At 38.1% G+C, this 25,537-nt stretch overlaps 1 protein-coding gene across 2 annotated transcripts; it reads left to right on the top strand.

Annotated features, from left to right (window-relative positions):
- The first annotated feature begins 440 nt into the window (after positions 1-440).
- Positions 441-19,065, top strand: LOC106084749 (cationic amino acid transporter 2). 2 transcript variants are annotated; one of them, XM_059370049.1, is made up of 5 exons: positions 441-641; positions 13,485-13,852; positions 14,152-14,412; positions 17,046-17,831; positions 17,918-19,065. In XM_059370049.1, the coding sequence occupies exons 1-5, from the start codon at positions 616-618 to the stop codon at positions 18,370-18,372; spliced, it is 1,896 nt and encodes a 631-aa protein (XP_059226032.1). In that variant the 5' UTR covers positions 441-615; the 3' UTR covers positions 18,373-19,065. The 2 variants fall into 2 exon arrangements, with proteins under 2 accessions (XP_059226032.1, XP_013104108.2); XM_013248654.2 differs by lacking the exon at positions 441-641 and adding an exon at positions 12,754-12,801.
- The last annotated feature ends 6,472 nt before the right edge of the window (positions 19,066-25,537 follow it).

Here is a 25,537-nt window from a genome sequence, read left to right as displayed (position 1 = left end):
CAAATCGGTCCAGATTTGGATATAGCTGCCGTATAGACCGATCTCTCGATTTTAAGTCTTGGCCCCATAAAAGGCGCATTTTTAATCCGATTTCACTGATTTCACCATACTAGAAAACTGGCTATAATACTCAACTTAGATGGTACGTGCAGAAGATACTATCGATGCTAATATCCCTCTATTTTACTTTACACACCCTTAAAAATGTTACCTTCGGTTCGCAACAAATCCATTGATTCCCACCAAAAATACTCAATAGGGTAACTCTAAGCATTTATTGTACCACAACTAGGTCTCTTCGTGTCTCGCAGCTGGCATTTTTTTGGCTCTCTTTAATGCTCTCACTCTTTAGGCGGCAAAACAGCTGCCTCAAAACAACGTGTGCGAGTATCTTGCCGATACAAGATACTACCTGGCCGCTTTCAGTTTAATGCCGACCAAGCTACAAGTAACTAACCCCAAAGACCAACTGCATTTACCGGTCAAGAATGCCGCGTGTTAACTAAAAGAAATAATCCAAAAAAATAGAAAATAGGCAAACAAAAAAGTACAAAACCAAAAATAAATTAAAAATTTAATATCTTTAAGAATAGAATAAGGCCACAAATCGATATAATGGAGGAATTTCTGGATAATTTTGGGTAAGTTTTGACAATTGCATCAGACTGCTTTAAGTTATGGCAATGTTGATTGACTACCAGGAAGATGGGTAGGCAAACGCAATTTGTACCATAAACATGGTGCATTTCAGATATTTTTTTCTTTTTTTTTTGGTTTTTTTTTCATAAATTCTTTTCATGCCACTATGTCGAAGTAAAAATAACATATCTCGTGCACGACACCATTTCAACGAACTCAATGCACACTCATCGCTACATATAAATAAATTTTGTATATGAGAACATGCATGTTCGCAGACACTTCAATGTATTGTTTTGCTATTGCTTTGCCCAGCAGTAGCAACTGTGCAACGTTTGCTTTTTTCTGTTTTGTTTAATTATAGTTTGCGTGTTATTTCCAATTTCTTTCATTTCTTTATTGATTCTGGTATTATGAGAGCCATGCCTCTCTGGTATGCTCTCTTTTCAATTAACTACCGCTAAACACCACACTCACCAATTGGAATTGACGTAGTATAATGTACTCGCACTCTCGTATTTCAAACATGTGAAGCTAAAATTGAATTTAGTTCAATGTTGTCAAAGAAATGTGTAATGACGTTTCACAGACCATGTTTTTCCATCGAAAAAAAAAACAAAGATAAAATTATGACTCTTATTTACAACATTGTCACCTTGGTCAGAAGTCCAATCTGTGGCGTCATAAATAGGGAACGCATTTATCTATAATTATTGCGGAAACACATAAAAGCCAATTTTGTACGTAACACCATTTGTTTTGGAAATTGGTACGGAGAAGAGATCTGTTAAAATAATCACATGCGATGCTGAATGTTTTGAAAGCTTAAATTAAAACTGAAATGCATACAAATAACAGTTTAAGATTTTCAAATTTAGGTACAATAAAAATTAGAAGCAAAACCTTAAAATTTTTTAAATATAAAGTAAGGAAAACCTACACCCATAGAAATAAGTTTGCTGATATCAGCAAACACTGTCTGTTGATTTCAAATTACAATTTGCTTAACTACTAATAAAGCATTTCCAATATGTTAATAAACAGTTTTTGTTCAATAGCATAAGTACGATTTTAGCATATATTTTGCTGTTATTTGATATCGTTAAAAAATTATTAAATTCCAAAAAATTAAAACAAAATGTACCGCTATGTTTTTTTTTTCGTTCTGTCCCAACACGCAGGGGATGTCCCCTATGAATGCAGTGCATTGCGTTGGCGAGAGGAAATTAGGAATTGGAGGGGGGGAAAATGATGTAGTGCTTATTGACATTTGTCTTAAATCTTTGGTTGTCAAAGTGGGTGGGAAAAACATTAGCCGGAAGTCGATTCCACATACGAACGGTTCGGGCGCAATAAGAATTCTCTCTATAATGCATTGTGCGGTCCGCTGGCCAATCAATTACAAACGGGTGTGAGTTCCTGGAATGTCTAGTATCCCTGACATACATCCTTACATCAGGAATAAGAAGACGAATACCAGACGAACACACACCATGAAAGTACCGATAGAACAGCGCCAAACAACCCACATTGCGACGATGATGATTAAGGGAGGCAATAGAGTTGGATACCCTACTGTCCCCAATCAACGCCATCGCTCTCCTCTGTACACGGTCCAGTAGCTCCAGGGATGATTTTGAAGCTCCAGCCCATACATGTGAGTTGTACTCCATTTTCGGCCTTATGAAATTGGTGTAGATATTAAAAAGATCAGACGGAGTGAAGTAATTCTAACACCGTTTAAGGAAGCCTAAATACTTGAATGCTTGAATTCGATACTTCGAATACATGTTTAGCCCAACGGACATCACTTTGTATTTTCATGCACGGAACATCAAGAGTTCCTGTTCGCTCAACATCTACACCGTTGATAGACAAAGATGGTCGTAATGGGTCAGCGAATCGTTTGTGTGACAACAAGCACACTGAGGCTTTCGTTCATTAAAATCTACTCGATTCATTCGACCCCACTCAGAAATGGCCAGCAGATCCTGGTAGAGCCCGCCTCTTGTCCTCAATCTCTCGAAGACTTGGCCTATGGTCGAATGACAGAGATTACTGTCATCCGCAAATGAGTAGATCGAATTCGATGTCTGACCCAAAATGAAAATTAGAAAAAGAGAAGGAGAAAGAGAAAGAACAAAGCCCTGGGGTACACCTGCGATCAATTTGTGCTCATTGGATGAGAACCCATCTATAACGACTCGAATGGTGCCATCTCTGAGAAAACTGGAAATAAATCGAACGAAGCCATTACCGACACCAAATGCGACAAGCTTTGATAGTAGTGCACCGTGCCAGACCCTATCAAATGCCTTGTAGATATCCAGAGCCATAGCCTTACTCTCACCAAACTGGTGGATTGAGCGACTCCAACGTAGAGCGATTTCTGCGGAACCCATACTGTTGGTCGCTTAGAAGGCCATTAGACTTTAAATACCTCACAAGATGGTGATTAACCATGCTCTCCATGACCTTGGAGAGAGCGGAGCATATCGCAATTGGCCGGTAATTCGCAGGGTTGTTTGCCTCACCCTTCTTGGGTATTGGCTGAACGGTGGCAACCTTCCAACGCGCCGGGAAAACTCCCGCGCGGTAGGCAAGGTTGAAAAGGTTGCATAATGGACGAGCGAACGTAGAAGAACACCTGCGTAAGACAAGTGTTGATATGCCATCCGGGCCCGGGGATTTATTTATGTCTAGACTTTCAAGAACCCTTTTAACTCAACGAGTTCGAAAAAATATTTTGGGCATGATGCCAGATACATTTTCGATTGGGGGCAGTGGTTGATTGCTATCCGGCAGGAAAGAGTTCACTTCGAATATATCAGCCAACAGGTTAGTTAGCCCTATCAACCGGGTCAGCGAACGTTTGATCGTCCTTAACAAGCGTTGGAATAAATGAAGAACTACCTTTTACTCTTTTCACGAACCATCAAATGCTCTTACTTCCTCGTGTAGAAGCAAGAACCTTAGTACGCAGACGCTGTTCGTAAAGAAAATTTTCGCACCTAACATATTGGCACACGAAAATCTTGCCTGTTTGCGCAGGAGTTCAGTATTGACATTTTTATCCGAGCGCCAGTTCCTGGATGCAACCTCTTTTGATCTGACACCATCTCTGCATGTCTGGTTAAACCAACTAATTAGACGACAATAATTTAGCCGTTTTTTTCTTAACTGGAATAAATGTCTTCATTCCATATAAAATTATCTTCTCAATTATTTCAGCAGTAGCATTTATATCGTCATCTAGAAAACATAGTTTCCAATTAAATTGCTGAAAGAATCCATTGAGCTCAGCCCAACGCACTTTTTCGTATAAAAATATTGACCGCTTCGGGACTGGGGAGGAAGCAGTACGAAGAGCAGAATACGATACTGAAACAATGCAGTGATCGGGGTTACCAAGAGGTGCAAGAGTATTAACTTCATACATTTTAGGGTGTGAAGTTAAAAAAATGTCTAGAGTTTTATTTTTGTGCCCTTGGACACATGCGATATGTGTCGATTCGTTCACTAGTTGAGCCAAACCATAGGTCTTAATCGATATATAGCCTAATAGCTCCCATATAAACCGTTCAATTTTAATCAGAATGGACTGAAATATTACCCAATGACTTCTACTATGGTCTGCAACATTCAATATACGTATGGTCCGATATATCTCCAATAGCATAAAAATTCTTTTCCATTATTCTTTGTTTGCCTGAAAAGAGATGCCGCGCAAAGAACTCGACAAATCCGATCCACGGCGAAGGGTATATAAGATTCGATTGTTGTTGTTTTGAGCTAGTTTCAATGTTTAAACATCTGAAAATGTCTGCTGTTTCAGCAAAAAATTACTGTTGTACCGTTGTCAGGAGATTTTCTGTTGTTTCAGCAAACAAGTTTACTGTTTTTACTAACCACTTTCTATGAGTGTAATAATGAACAATTAAAATAAAGTTAAATTCTGGTGTTCCAAACGAAATGCAATATAGCGGCTAGCATATATCATTCCATTCCGAAATAGCGATCTGCGATGCTATGAAATATATATCTATTTCTTGTGTTTGGAAATATTAAATCGATCTTGCATTACCCGTCAGTCTCTCTATCTGATCGTTCGTCACAGCAGCTTTCAAGCTAATAGACTATTAATTAAAAATTCTTCTCACCCTCTTACTATTGATGTATGGGATTGGGTATCGATTGGATATACATAGCTCCCGCGGAAATTGTAAACTGATGCAATAAAAGACTTAGGTCAAAGTGCCGAGGTCAAAATCAAAAACTGGTGAAGAAATTGAACAAATATTTATTCAACTTAAATCAAATAAGATGAAGATGTCAACATCTTCAACACTAATGTTGATCCCGATCTTCTTCAGAATTTGCTACAAAATGTCACTATGGGGAATAATGGAGAATAATACAGGGCACGTTAACACAAACTTATTAGACAATCCCGTTTTGGCAAATAACATGCTATCATTGTGATTGTATATTGTCAATCAAACTAACCCCACTCATTTCACAACGACTACCAATACGCTGTAAGATTTGCTTTTTGTAAACAATTTATCCAATATTCTACTATAGGAACGAATTTCAGCACCATCTTTCTCCAAACATGGCTTAATATTCCTTACGCACAAATTCCATTTACAACATATTAACCAAACATCCCTTCCGAGACTATAGGAGTTTTGACTTCAGTGATTTAGGCGACAAGTCCAGTCAGATAAATTGGAATGATATATACAGAATAACAACAGCCGATCTACAACTAAATTTTCTAGAAGAAAACATTCTTCATTTGTATTATTCCACAGTTACGATCAAAAATAAATATATTTATCCAAGGTCCAAGCCCTGGTTTAACTCGAGCATTAAAAGCTTAATTAAGAACTGGTGGAAACGCTTTAAAACAACAGAACTGCATGATAAATATATTTCGTTCCTCCCTCAAGTTAGTGAATAGAGCCATTAAAAAGGAGTTGCTTTAGTTCCGCAATAGACTCAAAATAAATGAATGACATTGATCTTGGCAAAACAAAGGCACCTTCCACCTATCCAGGTGATGTTGATGAAATGAAAAAAAAAGGTTCCTCAATATACCCTCTTTTCGGGCCGACTTTTCGTTTTATTGTAGCCCGACGCTTCAGCCGTTGGAAGACTAAGTGATGGACATTTTGAGTTTATAAACGTCAATATAAATGAAGTCTTACAGTGCCTCGCTACCGTCAAATCTAATGCAATCGGGCCAGACAGACTCGACCCAAAGTTCAAACAGATACTTTTCTCTTGTCTTTTGCCATTGTTTTACACATCTTTTCAACATTATTCTCTCAACAAAGATTATTCCAGTCTTAAAGTCAAATATGGAACACAGGCCCACAGCAATACTATCCTATTTAATCTAATATATTCGAAAAAATACGGCACAAGCAAATAACTGACCATATGTACCGTAATTCTTCGATAATTGATACACAATCGGGTTTCCGGGCCGATCATAGCTGTGTCAGTGCATTAATAGAAATTTCGGAATCTATAAGATGTGCGATCAATGATAACAAACTTTGCTTTCTGGTACTCCTTGATCATTCTAAAGCATTTGACACAACTGATCATCACAACCTGTGTTTCAAACTTCGAAGTTTCTTCAATTTTTTCTAACACTTCGACACATCTTATACATTCCTACCGTTCACAGATCAATCTCAATCTGTGTACTATGGAAATAAAACTTCTAAATCATTGAGTGTTGAAAAGGGTGTACCTCAAGAATCTATTTTGGGCCTCTCCCTTTCACACTCTATGTCAATGACCTTCCTCACCAATTGGTACAAGTCTTTATAACCTGCCCTTGAACGATATTGCACAGTGCATACGGAAATTAAATGATGATGATTTTTAAGTGGGCCACTGCAAATAGTCTTTTATTAAATCCACATAGGTCCCAAAGTATTATTTGTCATATAAATAAAAAGATTTCTTTGCAAAACGTAGATAAACTACTGGATTAACAACAAGTAAAAGCGTGCTATGTTCGGCCGGGCCGAATCTTATATACCCTCGACCATGGATCGCATTTGTCGAGTTCTTTTCCCGGCATCTCTTCTTAGGCAAAAAAAAAGGATATAAGAAAAGATTTGCTCTGCTATTAGAGAATATTAAGATATGGTCCGGTTTGGACCACAGTTAAATTATGTTTATGTTGGAGACCTGTGTAAAATGTCAGCCAATTCGAATAAGAATTGCTCTCTTTGTGGGCTCAATAAGTAAAATAGAGAGATCGATCTATATGGGAGCTGTATCGGGCTATAGACCGATTCTGAACATAATAAACACGTATGTTAATGGTCATGAGAGAACCCGTCGTGCAAAATTTCAGGCAAATCGGATAATAATTGCGACCTCTAGAGGCTCAAAAAGTCAAGTCCCCAGATCGGTTTATATGACAGCTATATAAGGTTATAGACCGATTGAAACCACACCTGGCACAGTTGTTGGATATCATAACAAAACACGTCGTGCAAAATTTCATTCCAATCGGATAAGAACTGCGCACTCTAGAGGCTCAAGAAGTCAAGACCCCAGATCGGTTTATATGGCAGCTATATCAGGTTATGGACCGATTTGAACCATACTTGGCACAGTTGTTGGATATAATAACGAAACACGTCGTGCAAAATTTCATTCCAATCGGATAAGAACTGCGCACTCTAGAGGCTCAAGAAGTCAAGACCCCAGATCGGTTTATATGGCAGCTATATCAGGTTATAAACCGATTTGAACCATACTTGGCACAGTTGTTGGATGTAATAACGAAACACTTCGTGCAAAATTTCATTCGAATCGGATAAGAACTGCGCACTCTAGAGGCTCAAGAAGTTAAGACCCAAGATCGGTTTATATGGCAGCTATATCAAAACATGGACCGATATGGCCCATTTACAGTACCAACCGACCTACACTAATAAGAAGTATTTGTGAAAAATTTCGAGCGGCTAGCTTTACTCCTTCGGAAGTTAGCGTGCTTTCGACAGACAGACGGACGGACGGACAGACGGACGGACATGGCTAGATCGACATAAAATTTCACGACGATCAAGAATATATATACTTTGTGGGGTCTCAGCCGAATATTTCGGGTAGTTACAATCAGAATGACGAAATTAGTATACCCCCCATCTTATGGTGGAGGGTATAAAAAATAGAAATTGTGTTCAGTGCCGAAAAAGTCTATAATTATTAACTTAACACTAGGGAAGCTATATAAATTTTGTAGTAGGGAAAATTTATACTAAATTGCGTGCCCTGTAGCTCTCCTAGCAAAATCCTTCCTGGTACCTGCTTTTAACCTATGGCTCCGAGCTCTCTGCAAATTGTGACGCATTGAGCAAACACAAATTAAATATACCTCATAACAGCATTGTACGCTATGTTCACGGTATTCGCAGAACAGAACATGTGTCACCTATTAACGAGTAATAGGGTGTTAGCTTCCATAATTTTTATTTTAGGATAAAAGCTTTAATGTTCCTGCATAAGGGTTAAAAAGGTTAAAATTCACCAGATCTAAAAGAGACAGAAAAATAGTACCCCTAATACGTCGAAGCCTAGTATCTGAAGGGCAATTTTTTATTGGTACCATACGTGTGTGGAATTCTGTACCAAGTCAATTGCAATGCATCAGCAACGTTCATACTTTGAAAAATAAACTTTTAAATTACTTTCGGAATATTGCTTCAATCACCTAATCCTATATCAATTTTTTATTCAATATTTATTATTATTTATTTTTGATTATTTTTTGTTCACTGCATACATCTTGTGTGGCCAATGTTTAATTTTTATTATTAATATTATTGTATTTTCTTTTTTTTATAAATTTTAAACTTTATATTTTAATCATAAAAGGATATGCATCTTCAACAATAATCCTGTTCTTAAAACTAGTACGATTATTTTATCTTATTGTACAGGAATAATTAATAAACTAATTATTCCACCTATAAAAAAAGAAGACTTGTAGCGATCGGGAGGATATTAAAGGTCTTTCTGACCAAGTAACCCATACTTAAACGGACGAAATAGAACTCAAAGAAATGGTGCAGAGTACAAATATGATAATCAATTTAGGGACACAATATCCACCCTATAGCCAAAACACTCCACACTGACATGTGCACCAATCAAGACAATATGGGTGCCCAATAAGAGGTATTGAATAAAAGACATTCACAATAAGTGAGGACGAAAATCGAGGGTGTAACAATTTTGGGTTATATGGCTGGGGAGAGCGCTACTCTGCCAAATCCCTTGGACGGTTACGTTGATCGGTCATCTCAATTAGAGACTTTTCAAGGAAAATGTCATAAAATGGGCGAATAAAACATGTTAAATAAAACAAGTAAAAAGGCGTTAAGTTCGGCCGCGCCGAACTTTGGATACCCACCACCTCGGTTATATATGTAAACCGCCTTTCATCAAAATTCGGTGAAAAATTCATCACTTATGTCCCATATCAGTTATATTAAAATATGTTCCGATTTTGACCAAATACTAATAAGTACAGTAGATATATCTAAAAATAAACCGATCTGAACCATATACGGCACGGATGTCGAAAAGCCTAACATAAGACTTTGTCAAATTTCAGTGATATCGGATTATAAATGCGAATTTTATGGGGACAAGACTTTAAATCGAGATATCGGTCTATATGGCAGCTATATCCAAATCTGGACCGATTTGGGCCAAGTTGCATAAAAATGTCGAAGAGCCTAACGTAAAGCACTTAAATCAAATTTCGGCGAAATCGGACCCAAAACCTTAAATCGAGAGATCTGTCTCAAATTTCTGCGACATCAGACCATAAATGCGTCTTTTTATGGCCCCAAAACCTAAAACCTAGATATCGGTCTATATGGCAGCTATATCCAAATCTGGACCGATCTGTGCGATATTGCAAAAGTATGTCTAGGGGCTTAATTTAACTCACTGTCCCGAATTTCGGTGACATCAGACAATAAATGAGCATTTTATAGGCCCAAAACCTTAAATCAGGAAACCGATCTATATGCCAGCTATATCCAAATCTGAACCGATCTGGGCCAAATTGAAGACAGATGTCGAAGGGCCAAAGACAACTCACTGTTCTAAACTTCAGCTAAATCGGATAATAAATGTGGCTTTTGTGGGCCTAAGACCCTAAATCGGAGGATCGGTCTATATGGCAGCTATATCCAAATCTGCACCGATCTGGGCCAAATTAACGAACGAAGTCGAAGAGCCTAGCCCAACTCACTGTCCCAAATTTCAGACAAATCGGGTAACAAATGTGGCTTTTATGGGCCTTAGACCCTAAATCGGAGGATTGGTCTATATGGCAGCTATATCCAAATCTGAACCGATCTAGGCAAAATTAACGAAGGAAGTCGAAGGGCCTAACACAATTAACTGTCCCGAATTTCAGCGAAATCGGATTATAAATGTGGCTTTTATGGGCCTTAGACCCTAAATCGGAGGATCGGTCTATATGGCAGCTATATCCAAATCTGGACCGATCTGGGCCAAATTGACGAAGGATGTCGAAGGGCCTGATACAACTCACTGTCCCAAATTTCACCAAAATCGGATAATAAATGTGGCTTTTATGGGCCTAAGACCCTAAATCGGCGGATCGGTCTATATTGGGGCTATATCAAGATATAGTCCGATATAGCCCATCTTCGAACTTAACCTGCTTATGGACAAAAAAGAATCTGTGCAATATTTCAGCTCAATATCTCTATTTTTTAAGACTGTAGCGTGATTTCAACAGACAGACGGACGGACATGTCTGGATCGTCTTAGATTTTTACGCTGATCAAGTATATATATACTTTATAGGGTCGGAAATGGATATTTCGATGTGTTGCAAACGGAATGACAAAATGAATATACCCCCATCCTTCGGCGGTGGGTATAAAAATACCTTGTCATATAAGGTAAGGTTTTTGGGGAAAAATTTGGCTTGTCAAAAATCTACAGTTTTTTTTAAAAGCTCAAAATTTCAAACAAAATTTTTTTGAATACTCTTGACAGTGAGATTTCTGGGAGTTGTTTTAGTGTTTTGTTGTATTTGTTTTTTTCCCCTACTTTAAACTAAAGGCAAAAATGTATGCCAAAGCCATTTGAATCAACGTTTCTTCTCTAAACGGTCAACAAATATTAAGAATTTTGTTTGCACCAGAGGCTTGGGATATACAGTCGCCACCGCATAACTGTAATACGTTTTAGTGAAAAATCCCGCTTAAGTGAAACTTAATGGAAAGAACTCTTCATCTTTGCTGTTATTTAATGCAACTGAATTCGCTTATCTGAAAACACCGCTAAACTGAATTACACCACGTAATCCGTTTTTATATGAAACTGAAATGGAATAACTACACTGAAAGGAAATCCTTCGTAACCGGAATGAAATCTTACATTAATACAATGAAATTTGTCATTGTTTTGGAATCAACGTGGAGCTTCATTGCATTAATGAAACAAGTTTCATTCAATCAATGGCAAATAATTTGTTATACCCACCACCCAAGGATGGAGGTATATTCATTTTGTCATTGCGTTTGCAACACATCGAAGTATCCATTTCCGTCTGACTGTTGAAATCACGCTACAGTCTTTAAAACCAGAGATATTGAGCTGAAACTTTATACAGATTCTTTTTTTGTCCATAGGCAGGTTAAGTTCAAAGATGGACTATATCTTGATATAGCCCCCATATAAACCGATCTGCCGATTTTGGGTCTTAGGCCCATAAAAGCGATATTTATTAGGACAGTAAGTTGTGATAGGCCCTTCGACATTTTTCTTTAATTTGGCCCAGATTGGTCCAGATTTGGATATAGCTGCCATATAGGCTGAGGTTTTGCGTCCATAAAAGACGCATTTATTGTCCGATTTTGCCAAAATTTGTGACAGTGAGTTGTGGTAGGCCCTTCGACATTTTTCTTTAATTTGGCCCAGATCGGTCCAGATTTGGATATAGCTGCCATATAGGCTGAGGTTTTGCGTCCATAAAAGACGCATTTATTGTCCGATTTTGCCAAAATTTGTAACAGTGAGTTGTGGTAGGCCCTTCGACATTTTTCTTTAATTTGGCCCAGATCGGTCCAGATTTGGATATAGCTGCCATATAGACCGATCTCTGGATGTGGGCTTTGGGCCCATAAAAGGCGCATTTATTGTTGTTCATCCCTATATCGATGAAATTTGACACAGCGAGATCTGGTACTTTTGATATCGTTTATGATCGGATCATATTTGCATATAGCTGCCATGTAGACCGATCTCGCAATATAGAGTATTGAGCCCATAAAAAGAGCATTTTCTATCCGATATGTATGAAATTTGAAACAGTGCGTCTGGATAGACCTCTACTCCAATTTGTTAAATATCGTCCAGATCGGATCATATTTGGATGTAGCTGCATATAGACCTAAAGTTTGCTTGGTTGGAGGGACAGACAGACGGACGGATATGGCTAGATCGACTTAAAATGTCACGACGTTCAAGAATGTTTATATTTTATGGGGTGGTAGACGAATATTTCGAGGTGTTGCCCACGGAATGGCGAAATTACAAATATTTACAGCTTGTGGGATCCTAGTTAAATATTTCGATGAGTCACAAACGAAATGACAGAGTTTGGGCTGTACCATATATTTTTGTTAATCCAACAACAAAAATTTAATGATTACCAATGATTAAATTTTTAATTAAACTATCTAATAAAAAATCTAACACGATGGGATCGACAACAAAAGATTAAAAAAAGTTTTTAAAGCAGCTGCTCAATTTAGCAAAACCTAAACTCATCAGTTATTCGTTACTTTTGCTACACCACCAAACAAAAGCTGTTATTTCAATTAACAGAGAACTCACACCAACTGTCTGCCATTGACGGTATATTCACCAAACTTTTGGGTTAAGCTTTGATTGCATTCTATATTGACCACAATGTCAATACAGTGAACGATCCAAAGTAACTCACCACACTGGTGTTTCTTCGCAAGAGTAACAGAGTATTTAAGAAAATTTACGAACACTTTCCGTTTAGTTCATTTACGAACGGTCGCGCGAATTCTTGAAAAAATTCAATAGCAAAACAAACAAACGAAGGTATAACGGCGGTTTCGTTTTTCAAATTTCGTGGCTTAGCAAAACTGAAAGAAAATCCCTTAACTAAATGTTAAATAAATAATACAATAAAGAGATTTGATGTGATATCTATGGCAGTGAAAATCGAAAACAAAAATGCGACTGTGCGCCACATGTATAAAACGTATTTAAATGGGCCAAATTTGCGTCAATTGAAATAAACACCCAAAGGATTGATGGGTCTGAGTCACTGCATTTCGCGCTACGTTTTTCGCCAATTACAAATTTCACATATTAACAAGAGAGTGTCAATTAATGAAAAAAAAAATTCATTTAAACAACGTTGGAAGCCATTAAATCCATAATTAAGCCACTGGCATAGTAATAAAGTCTTCTATCTTGTGACCAATCGAGCGGGGGATCGATCGATCTTTTGTCTGTCCCAGAAAGCACCAGCACCCACTAAACCACCCCTACTTTTCGAGATTAAGGTGTCTAAGCGTCTTGGCTTTTGTCGGGAGTCCGTCCGGACATGCAATAAATACTTTGTTAATAGAAATCATCTGAGAAATATAAAATACGTGCTAATATGCGATATTCGTGTGATTCCAAGAAATGTCCATATACATGACATTTGGTGTTTCCCATGCATTAATGGTATTTTGTTGTTTTTGTATTTTTCTTTTTTTTTTGTACCCTTATAGGATGACGATACCCAGTTTAAGAGGCATCTACGAGACTTTAACTCGCAAAAAACCGATTGAAGATTCCAGTGAATCGAAATTGGCCAAGGTTCTGTCGGCCTTTGATTTGACCACTTTGGGCATTGGCTCCACCTTGGGGGTGGGTGTCTATGTGTTGGCTGGCCAAGTCTCCAAAGTCTATGCCGGTCCTGCAGTGATCTTCAGTTTCTTAATAGCAGCCATTGCTTCCATATTTGCGGGTTTGTGTTATGCAGAGTTTGGAGCTCGAGTGCCTCGTGCAGGTTCGGCATATGTTTACAGTTATGTTACCATTGGCGAGTTCATTGCATTCGTCATAGGCTGGAATTTGATATTGGAATATGCCATAGGTATGTATGTATGTGTGAATGACTTAGAATTCAATGCATGTGTGCGAAAAGCTTCACTTAGACACCAACTGTCTGGCTGCCTGGTGGAAAGTGAAACCTTCGTCTCCAAGACAGATTAAATTACTTGCGTCTTGCCAATTGATCAACACATAATTGAGTTGATTGATTTACATTCGATTCTAATTGATAATTAAACGTTAGACATCGAAGTCGCATACAACAACAACCACAACAATGGCAAAACATAAACGAAACGCCTTTCCAAAAATATTTAATGCATCTTTTTATTATTTTTGCAGGCTCAGCCAGTGTGGTCAAAGGTCTGAGCTCATATTTGGACAACCTTTGCGATCATGCCATGGAGAAATTCCTGGGCACTCATCTGCCTATGAACATTGAGGGCTTAAATCATTACCCCGATATCTTTGCCTTCGGTGTCACCATTGTCTTTGCCTGGGCCATAGCCATGGGAGCCAAAGAGTCTACCCGACTTAATACGATTTTCACTTTGCTGAATCTCAGTGTGGTATTATTTGTCATAATAGCCGGCCTCTTTAAAGGTAAGTAAAATAAGTTAAAACTAGTAAAAATCTAATTATATTGGCCGGGCCAAATAATGGGAAGCCCCCACCATGGATTCTGCTGAAAATATACACAAAATGAATTCATATGAAGGGCATATTTTTTTCTCTAAGTGCCAAATTTTTGCCAAAACAGCAAAAATTGAAGCATCTTAGACCCGTAAAACGCTATTCAGGGGATGATTGAGGCAACAATAACCATGGGTGTTGGAAATAATAACGAAACATTACGCCCAAAATTTCGGCCAAATCGAAAAAATGGGGCTTCACGAGTTCAAGACATCAAATCGAAAGATAGGCTTATATGGGAGCCATATCAGGTTATAGACTGATTTAGATCGTACTTGGCGCGAGTTTTGAAAATCGAACACAGTACACTACGCTAAAAAGTTCAGTCAAATCGAAAAAAAGTTGCGGCCTTCAGTAGAGCTGCGGGTATCGGAAAAAATTGCAGTTTGTAATGGCTCAAGAAGTCAAATCGGGAGATCGGTTTATAAGGGAGCTGATTTGGACCGTACTTGACACAATTGTTCGGAATCATAACAGAACACTGTGTGCAAAATTGTTACTAAATCAGACGAAAATTGCGGCTTCCAGGAGCTCAATAAGTCAAAGTCATGTAATGAACCGATTTGGACCGTAATTGATGCAGTCATAACGTAACTCTATCTGCAAAATTTTAGCCAAATCGCACAAAACTTGCTGCTTCAAGGGGCTCAAGAAGTCAAATCGGGAGATCAGTTTATATGGGAGCTATATCCAAATCCTAACCGACATAGCCCATTTGCAATCCCCAACGACCAACATCACTACTTAATATCTGTTCAATATTTCAAGCGGCAAGCTTTACGCGTTTGAAGGCAATAGGGATTTCGACAGACGGACGGACACGACTAGATCGACTCAAAATGTCGAGACGATCAAGAATACAAGGATACATTCAGTGTCAACTCGCTTATTATATGCACCTCCGAAGGATTTTAATACCATATTCGTTTTCTGGTCTCGAATACCTTACTGTGCTTACCGGACCACTTTTGGTTATGGGTGGCGTTTTTGGGGTAAGGGGGAGGGTCCGCCTCCACCCGATATCTAAACGTACACAATCGATACATGCACAATCTATGAAAATTTTAAGAAAATCGGGTCATAATGAGTCTAATGACGTTTTTGAGGCGTGGCTATACTTCGATCTGATTTTGTATGCCAGATTCGAAATCAACTACCGAATACCTTTCATTAGAGCCCCATATTGAAATGAAGTCCAATATCTCTGTTTGGGAGAGTTTTGGGGTTGGGGCGGCCCGATGGGTATTCAGAGTCAAGTTTTAATACCGTATTCGTATTCTACTCTCCAATATCTTTCATTTGATACCTATATTGTCCCAATCGGTCCACGTTTGTGTTTTTGGCATAAGGGGAAGCGTCAGTCCCCCTACCGATACCGAAAAATTATTTCCTTCCAGACCAACCTACACAATATGGGAAAATTTCGAGAAAATCGTTTCTGCCATATTTCAGTCTATACGAAGCCAACAAACCGAGTCCCAATATTTAGGCTTTTAGGAACTGAAATTAGGGGACCGGTTTATAAGGGGCTAAATTCAGCTGGCTTGAATCTTGGGTACCCACCCCCATGGATTGTGCTTGAAATCTACCCCTTATTAACTCAGTATTCGAATTATTTGTAACAACCAAACGGAGTATTGATTGAGGCTTCTATTGTCTCAACAAATCAGATCGGGGTATCGGTTATGAAGGGGAATATATATGTTGATGAACGTATCGGGATAGGATTAGACGTGAGTATTAGTAGAATAAAAGCCGTTGCTTCAAGGGGCTTTAGAAGTCAAATCATGGGATCGTTTTATATGCGGGCTATATCCAAATCTGAGCCGATATAGCCCAAGTTAATAGCTTCATTCGCTCGCGTGCTATCGTGATATCGAAAGCCGAACAGACGGATATATGGACATGGCTAGATCGTGTCAGCATGTCAAAACGATCAGGACTCAGATTGTCATTTGGCACAAATGATCAGGTAAAACTCAAGTCTTCTAGGGGCTCAGAAGTCAAGTCCGAAGATCGGTTTATATGGGGGCTCATTGAAGGCCAAGGTAAAATTTGAAGATTCTAGGAGCTCAAGAAGTCAAATCTGCGGACCAGTTTATATGGGGACAGTATCCAAATCTGGGAGGCCACCGTAGTGCAGAGGTTAGCATGTCCATCTGTGACGCTAGTGCTAATTCTGGCTACATTTGTAAGGTACCATGCCATGTAAAACCTTCTCCTCAAAGAGGTGTCGCACTGCGGCACGCCGTTCGGACTCGGCCATAAAAAGGAGGCCCTTATCATAAAGCTTTAAACTTGAATCGGACAGCACTCAGTGATATGTGGGAAGTTTACCCCCCTTCCTTAATGGAATGTTAATGGGCAAATTTACATTTGCAATATCCAAACATGTCTAGATAAACTCAGAGGGCCTCAGATCAATATTTAGATGTGTTACATACGGAATGACCCCTCCCATGGTGGTGGGTATAAAAATTAAAAAAAAAAAAACTTTGGTAAAGAATTAAAGTAACAACATTTATATATTTCTCTCGTTGCAGTGTCCACCAAAAACTGGGCCATTCCCAAAGCCGAAGTACCCGAAGGCTATGGCGAAGGTGGTTTTGCTCCCTATGGCTTTGCTGGTATTATACGAGGTGCGGCCATTTGCTTTTATGGCTTCATTGGTTTCGATTGCATTGCCACGGCTGGTGAAGAGGCAAAAAATCCTAAAAAATCCATTCCATTTGCTGTCATCACTTCGCTGGCCATGGTGTTCCTGGCCTATTTTGGCATTTCCACTGTTCTCACTATGATGCTGCCCTACTATGAACAGGACGAAAGTGCTCCTTTGGTTCATGTCTTTAGCATTTATGGCTGGACTGCGGCCAAGTATATTGTCTCCATAGGCGCCATATGTGCCATGTGTACCAGTTTGATGGGTTCCATGTTCCCTCTGCCACGCATAGTATATGCCATGGCCAATGATGGTTTACTTTTCAAGTTCATGGGTGAAATCAGTTCCAAACATAAGACTCCTTTGAATAGCACCCTGCTGACGGGATTTCTAACAGGGGCTTTTGCTGCCATCTTCAATCTGAAGCAATTGATGAATATGATGTCCATAGGCACTTTCTTGGCCTATTCCATGGTGGCTGCATGTGTTTTGATACTGCGCTACGAAAGTGATGAGAGAAGAGATAGTCGCAATCTGGCCAATGGCAGGCTGCTGCTGGAGCAAAGTGACGCTGATTGTGGTTTCTTGAGAATGTTGTTCAACAGCTCCCGATCTACGGTGCCTAGCAAGAAAACTTCGCGCATTGTAACCATGATGATAATGTTGTATGGTGAGTGAAACAACCGCAAACCAGCCAATCAACTTTGAAGTTGTTGATGTAACATTAACTCTGCTTCTTCTTCTTCTTCTTTCCAGTTATACAATGTGTGCTGTTGACCCAGATTCTGTTGCCCTTCGAGGAGAACTTCAGTGGCATATCCGTTTTAGATTTCATCAAGCTGGGTGTGAATATAGTGTCATTGATTTTGACCTTGTTCATCATTTCACGCCAGCCGGTATCTTCAGCCTCACTGGCCTTCAAGGTACCCTTTGTACCATGGGTACCAGGATTTTCTTTGCTCATCAATATCTACCTCATGATAAAACTGGACATCATGACCTGGGTGCGTTTCAGCATATGGATTGCCATTGGCCTGATTATATTCTTTGCCTATGGCATACGCCATAGTCGCATGAGACGCAGAGAGCTTAAAATCTTGGCCGATTCTGAATCTCGAGAGAGAAGTGAAATTGACTCAATCTCATCGTTACACGCCGATGATCGCTTCAGCACTCAAGTTCCATTGATGGTTATGCACACTACAAGTTAATCTCATAGTTTAAGCGAAAAGAAGACAAAACTCCAGGTTGATGCCAAGGTGTTATAGCAAAGGCAATAATAATAAGATGCTACTATTAACAAAAAGGCACATTGTTCCTTTTTTTAGAATTTGACAACAAAAAATTATTTACGATCTAAGGAGAGTAAAGCAATTTACAGTTACTGTTTTTGATTATGTTAACATTCGATTGCAGCAAGGAAATCGTTATCGCAATAATAATGCTAATTTAGCTGAAAGAGTAATTCCAAACTAACATTAACAAGAGAGTTTCCAAAATGCTCGTGATATCGCGAATCGTATTTCATTGTCTACAATTAATACTGAAACATCATACATACATATTGCTCACTCACACAAATCAACATAGGAAACCAACTAATTTAGCACCAATCACCTCCAGCTTAGAAAGAGGAAATCTTAATGTGTGAACGCCCCATCAGTTTTCTAGTAGAACTTCAAAACATGTTTCCACTCAAATAATGTCTCTTTAATTTGCTCGCCTCATCTGACCTCAAAATGTCAATAATCATGTACTTAATTTTAGTAACGAAAATATGTCGAAATAAGCGTTTTTTACGCCTGTGAATATTTTGTAAAGTTTTCATTAAAAAATTCAATAATTCTTAAGCTAATTTTTTGTTTAACACTTTGTACAAGTTTAGTTTAAGCTACAAAAATAAAGAAATAGATTTTTATTTATAAAAAAAAAAAATGTCCTATATAGCAAATACGTCCTTCCTAGTCCCGAATGCTGATATCAAATTCGGACTCTACTCTCAAATTCCTTTGAGCCTCATATTTCCGTAGTCTGCAAATATGTCCGGTTTGGGGGTTGGGGAGACCACTCAGTCACCTGGCACTGAAAATATATATCCGATACGAATCATTGATGTGGTCGGTAAATTTGCCCTAATTGGGGGGTGGCCACTTTCTTTCTACCGAATTTTGATATCAGATTCGTGCTCTACTCCCAAAGACCTTTCATTTCAGCCACATATGTAAATTTGTCCTCTTTGGGGGTTGTGTTGGGCGCGGGGCGCCCCTCCAAGCACTTGGTGCCACATTTGGATGTCATATTCCTGTTCTACTCTCAAACTCCTTTTATTTGAGCCCCATATTGTCGTGGTCAGTAAAGAAGTCCCATTTGGGGGTGTTTTAGGGAAGGGGAGGACCCCCAGAAACTTGGTCTCAAATACCTTTCATATGAACCCCATATTACCATGGTCGGTAAATATGTAAAATTTAGGTTGGTCCATATTTGATACCAAATTAATTTTCCACTCACAGATACCTTTCATGTGAGTCCCATATTGCCGTGATTGGTCTATAAATATATCTTGTGGGTTTTGGGGGCCCCAACCAAATTAGGGTATGGGGGAGGGTCCGCCACTACTCTGGTATTATAGCTTAGTGAATTTGTTTGTAACACTCAGGAGGAACATAAATAGACCCAATGATAAGTATACCGATCGACTCAGAATCACTTCCTGATTCGATTTAGCTATGTCCGGCTGTGTGTCCGTCTGTCTGTCTGTTTGTCTGTCTGTCCGTTTGTCTGTCTGTCCGTTTGTCTATGTTAATTTGTGTGCAAATTACAGGTCGCAATTTTCATCCGATCGTCTTCAAATTTGGCACAAGCAATTTCTTGGGCCTAGAGACGAAGCCCAAAAGGCTTTGGTTCAGATTTGGATATAGCTCCCATTTATATGTTCGTCCGATTTGGACTAAAATTGCAATTATATCGTCATCTGTAAGCTGATTCAAGACATTTTGCACGATAGTGCAAAAATCTCGACATTTTTGGTGAATTTCAAAGAAATTGTTTTAGATTTATATATAGCTCCCATATATACGTTCGTCCGATTTGGACTAGTGTTGCAAATGTGGTCATTTGATAAGCGATTTGCAAGTAAATTGGCACAAAGGATTCCCATATGACTCCCGGTATTGCTATTGAACCTAGAAATAGGTTCAGATATGGTTGTAGCTCTCATATATATTTGCCCCATATTTTTAATAATAATCAATAATTTAGTAATTTTTAAACTGATCTTCACAAAATATGGCACTACGGTCGCTCTTATCACTCTTCTGATGACTGATTATAGATCATAGAAATCATAAAAATTTGTGCAGTTTTAGATATACCTCCGATATATGTGCATCTCCCGATTTTCACTTTAGAGGGAGAGATTCTATCAATCGATCAAAAATTTGCATAACGATTTATTCTATGGCTCCTACGGAAACAATCTAAAAACAAAATTTATTTTAATTTCCCAAGCCTATGAATTTTTACAACACCAAAAAATCCTAATATTTCATGACCATTTAGCAAAGAAAAGTGGATTTTAATGACTTTGACATAAAATCCACCTGCTGCCAAAAGTAGTAGGCCTATCGCCATAAATTTATTTTGTTTATGTAAACAAGCAAGAGCGTACTAAGTTCGGTCGGACCGAATCTTATATACCCTCCACCATGCATCGCATTTGTCGAGTTCTTTGCGCGGTATCTCTTTTTATGCAAACAAGGAATAATGAATAAGAACTGTTCTGCTATTCGAGCTATATCAAGTTATAGTCCGATTCGAACCATAAATGAATTGAATGCTGAACATTGTAGAAGTCATTGTGTAATATTTCAGTTCATTCAGATAAGACTTGCGCCTTGTAGGGGCTCAAGAAGCAAAATCGCGAGATCGGTTTATATGGGAGCTGTATCAAGCTCCAGATCGATTCAGACCATATTGGACATCCAAGTCGGATGAGAAATGAGCCCTACAGCGACTCAAGAATTCAAGATCCAAGATCGGTTTATATATATATACTTGACACAGTGGGGGGAAAACAAGAAGCTTTTTAAAGGCTAGTAAAGATATTTTAATTTTGTCAGCAGATAAAGGTGGCAAAACCGTAGCATTGCAAAAAAATTACTACGATGTGTACATATAAACCTTTAAAAATGGATCCCACTTCAGGACTGCTGGCAAAAAACAACAAATTAGTAGACAATATATTCAATATGAATATAACAAGAATAACGAACAAGAACCTGTTGACGAATTTTACTGCAATTGCCCCAATATTTTATGGCTAACCCAAAATCAATAAGGAGGAACCGCCACTCAGGCCGATTTGTTCATCAATTAATTCCCCAACATATGGCCAATCAAAATATCTAACAGACGTATTAAATAACTTGACTAGAGATTCGCAATACAACATAAAAGACGGGATAGAACTCAAATCAAAAATCATTGACAAGGAAATCTGAGACAATGAGGTATAAATATCTTTCGACGATGTGTCTCTATATCCAAGCACACCGGTCAATTTAGCCATAAACACTGTAACCGAAAAATGGAATGACATCCAGAAGCACACAAAGATACCAGAGGATCTATTTATAGAATTTGTTTATGGAAATAATAATTATTTAAATTGAGGGGTCAGTTCCTGCAGCAAGTAGCGAACATAACTTTTAATAAAACGGTCTAGGCAACATAATCAATTTCACAGTGACAAAAGGATTTTGGAAATTATTCGATTTTGAAAATATATGGGGTGCCCCCTCCCCCTCCTTCTGGCTACGTCCCTGTCCCCATTCTTAGATGGGTTATTAGCCCATAAAAGTTGCATTTATTTCCCGATTTGTCGGGATTCCCAGGATGTTGTCTTAAGCCCATAACAGCCGCATTTACAGGCAGATTCTGCGGAAATTCAGAAAAATGTCCCATCTGCATACAGATCGAACCATATATCGATACAGTTGTCAAATAGTCGCACACCCGATTTCGCTGAAATTTAGAACAGTAAGGCCAAATGATGTCCGAACGGAGTGTGGTCCACGTCAGACCCTATTTAAACGCTATATACACCGAAGAAAATTTGTTGATCCATTTTGCTGATATTTTGCTTGTATAAATGAGGCTTTTTGGCATCTAAACCAAATATGATCCAGATCGGCTAATATTTAGATGTAACTATAGATATAGTAGAGTTATAATAGAATAGCATAATATATATATATATACATATCCATTATGGGTATGCGTTTTCTACTTGTATTAATTTAAATATTTCTAAACGAACTGGTATAGATTAATTATCTGTGGCATGTTATGCATCTGATTAATCCAAATAATGAAAACAAATAATTTTGATCCAATTATTTAGGCAGATTCTAATACTCAATACATAATAGTTTAAAACCATACAGCATCTCATTCGGAATTCTTAAATCCCCAGAGTCATCCCTAATATTTGGCAAATATTACTGCGGTTACTTTACCAAAACTTTAACATACTTTTAGGCGCTGCCTATACTGCGAAATATTTGTCGGTTATTTATTAGCAAATCCAACCAAAACTTTATATTAGTATTTTAAAGTAGCAAATAATTGAAAAAAAAAAAAATAATTTCTTTACCAGCATTTCAAACTTCTCCACTCAGAAGAATTTCTATATTTAATATAAATGCATAAATCAAATTGCCATATGACTCAGCCAATGCCTTTTTAATTTCTCAACTACTACACCATAGATTGCTGTTGGACGATGTGCTTGCTTGTTAGTCTCCAGTGATAAGAATGTATTGCATTGCGAGGAGGTATCTAATCTTGAAGCGTTTCTGAGTAGCAATCGTGCAGATAAACTTTACCGAATAAAGGAGGATTTCAAATTTAGTAGAAAGAAATGGCATTTGGCAATGTTTATCTGGAGCAAGGGAGGGTCCATGGAAGATTTCACCACATCCGTTGGCAAGAGTATTTGTCATATAATGAAATAGATAAACATGCGAAAGTGTTTTGATAAAGTTTTGCAAAAAAAAAACAACCAAGTTAAGAAGCCGTATAAAAATTGTTAAATGGGGAAAATCAATTCTGGTAGCCTTCGCTTTCACCGATGTCATTAGAAATTATCTATATTTACTAAATGATGATGTAATTTCTTACTCAATCAAATAAGCCAATTATAAATTTCCAGATTAAAAACTCAAAAATTATTTTTTCTTTTTGTATAGCAAAAATTTAAAACAAAACGTAAATGTCAGGGCATGTATATACCTCGAAGGTCCATTGAACCTCTCTACTATCTTAGAAAGATGTTCCATGAAATTTAAATTCAACGACAATAGAATCGCTTGTGTAGACAAATTATTAGGTGCTCAAGTTGGGCTTATCAACCTCAGCATCGCGGTTAATAGTTAAAAACAAATGTTATATCTACGTATTCTATATAATTTATAATTTTTAAAAATTAATTTGTGTTTGTAAGTTTGTTTGTTCCGTATAGACTCGAAAACGGCTGAACCGATTTGCTTGAAATATTCACAGATGGTGTAGGTTGGTCTGGCAGGAGCTTTGAGCTTTAAAATGACACCCTATACCTGCACTGTGGTATGGCATTTGTTTGTAACACCCAGTAGGAAGAGAGATAAACTCATTAATACGTATACCGATAGGCTCAGAATCACTTTCTGATTCGATTTAGCTATGTTCGCCTGTCTGTCCATGTTTATTTGTGAACAAACTACAGGTGCAATTCTCATCCGATCGTCTTCAAATTAGCACATACATTTTTTTGCGTAGAATCGAAGCCTATTGATATTGGAAATAAATCGATTCAGATTTGGATATAGCTTCCATATAAAAAAATGTTCGTCCGATTTGGACGAAATTGCAATAATGTGGTCATTTGTTAATCGATTCTATCGAAATTTGGCATTACGGATTTTCTCTTGACTCTCGATTTTACTGGTGAATTTCATAAAAATCGGTTCAGATTTGGATATAGAACTCATACATATATATATATATGGCCCGCTTTTCCCTCCTAGAGCCACTCCAAGCCCATTTATTGACCAATCTTCACAAAATTTTGTACAACGCTTTCCTCAACGACTACCACAATATCTAAGAAGTTTGCTGGAAATCGGTTCAGATTTAAATATAGCTCCAATATATATGTTTCTCCGATTTTGAGAAATATTGCAATAAAATGCTCATTTGTTAACCGATTTATTCGAAATTTTTCAGGACTCTTAATGTTAGTGGTGAATTTCATAGATATAGCTCCCATATATATGTTCATCAGATTATAGGCAATTTGCAATAATGTTCTCATTTGTCAACCGTAGTTATTACAGTTTGAACATATTTGCTCGAAATGCGACACGAATTGTTTAATAACCCATCCGAAAACTTTCGCCAAGGTCCATCAAAATTGGCCAGAATTGGATATAGCACCCACTTTGTACTTATTGGGAAGGAATAGGGTGTTATATAGTCGGCACCGCCCGACTTTTGAATTTACTTACAGGTTTTTGATATCGGAAGCGGGGCGGACGCTCCCCAACCAAATTAAAAGTGAATCGATCGGGGCAATATGAAACTTAAATGAAAGATATTCGGGCGTAAAGTAGGAATATGCCAAGTACGATCCAAATCGGTTTATAACCTGATATAGCTCCCATATAAACCGATTTGCCGATTTGACTTCCTGAGCCCCTGGAAGCCGCAATTTTTTTCCGATTTGGTTCAAATTTTGCATTTGGTGTTCCCTTATGACTTCCAACAACTGTGCCAAGTACGATCCAAATCGGTTTATAACCTGATATAGCTCCCATATAAACCGATCGCCCGATTTGACTTCTTGAGCCCTTGGATGCCACAATTTTGGTCCGATTTGGCTGAAATTTAGCACAAAGTGTTCTTTATATGACTTCCAACAAATGTGCCAGGTACAGTCCAAAGCAGTCTTTAACCTGATACAGCTCCCATATGAACCGATTTGACTTCTTGAGCCTTGAGCCCCTGGAAGCCTCACTTTTCATCCGATTTGGCTGAAATTTTGCACATAATGTTCTGTTATAACACTCAACAACTGTTGGTCTATAACCAGATAAAGATCCCATATTTTAACAGAATCCATTATGGTGGGTTCCCAAGATTCGGCCCGGCCGAACTTAGCACGTTTTTACTCTTTAAACGTTTGTTTCGTTTCACAGTGTGTAATTTTTGTTCCATTCCTATTCCACTTTTATGCCTGCGTATGCAATTGGTCTAGTTCAAATGATCCTCGTGACCCGTCCAATCAAATCAGACTTGCCCAATGAGTCAACGGCCTCATATGGCGTCTAATACGTTAAA

This window comes from Stomoxys calcitrans, chromosome 1, assembly GCF_963082655.1.
Source record: "Stomoxys calcitrans chromosome 1, idStoCalc2.1, whole genome shotgun sequence".
Taxonomy (NCBI): Eukaryota; Metazoa; Arthropoda; class Insecta; order Diptera; family Muscidae; genus Stomoxys; species Stomoxys calcitrans.
The sequence above is the reverse complement of the archived record's forward strand: the minus strand, read 5'-3'. Positions and strand labels throughout refer to the sequence as shown.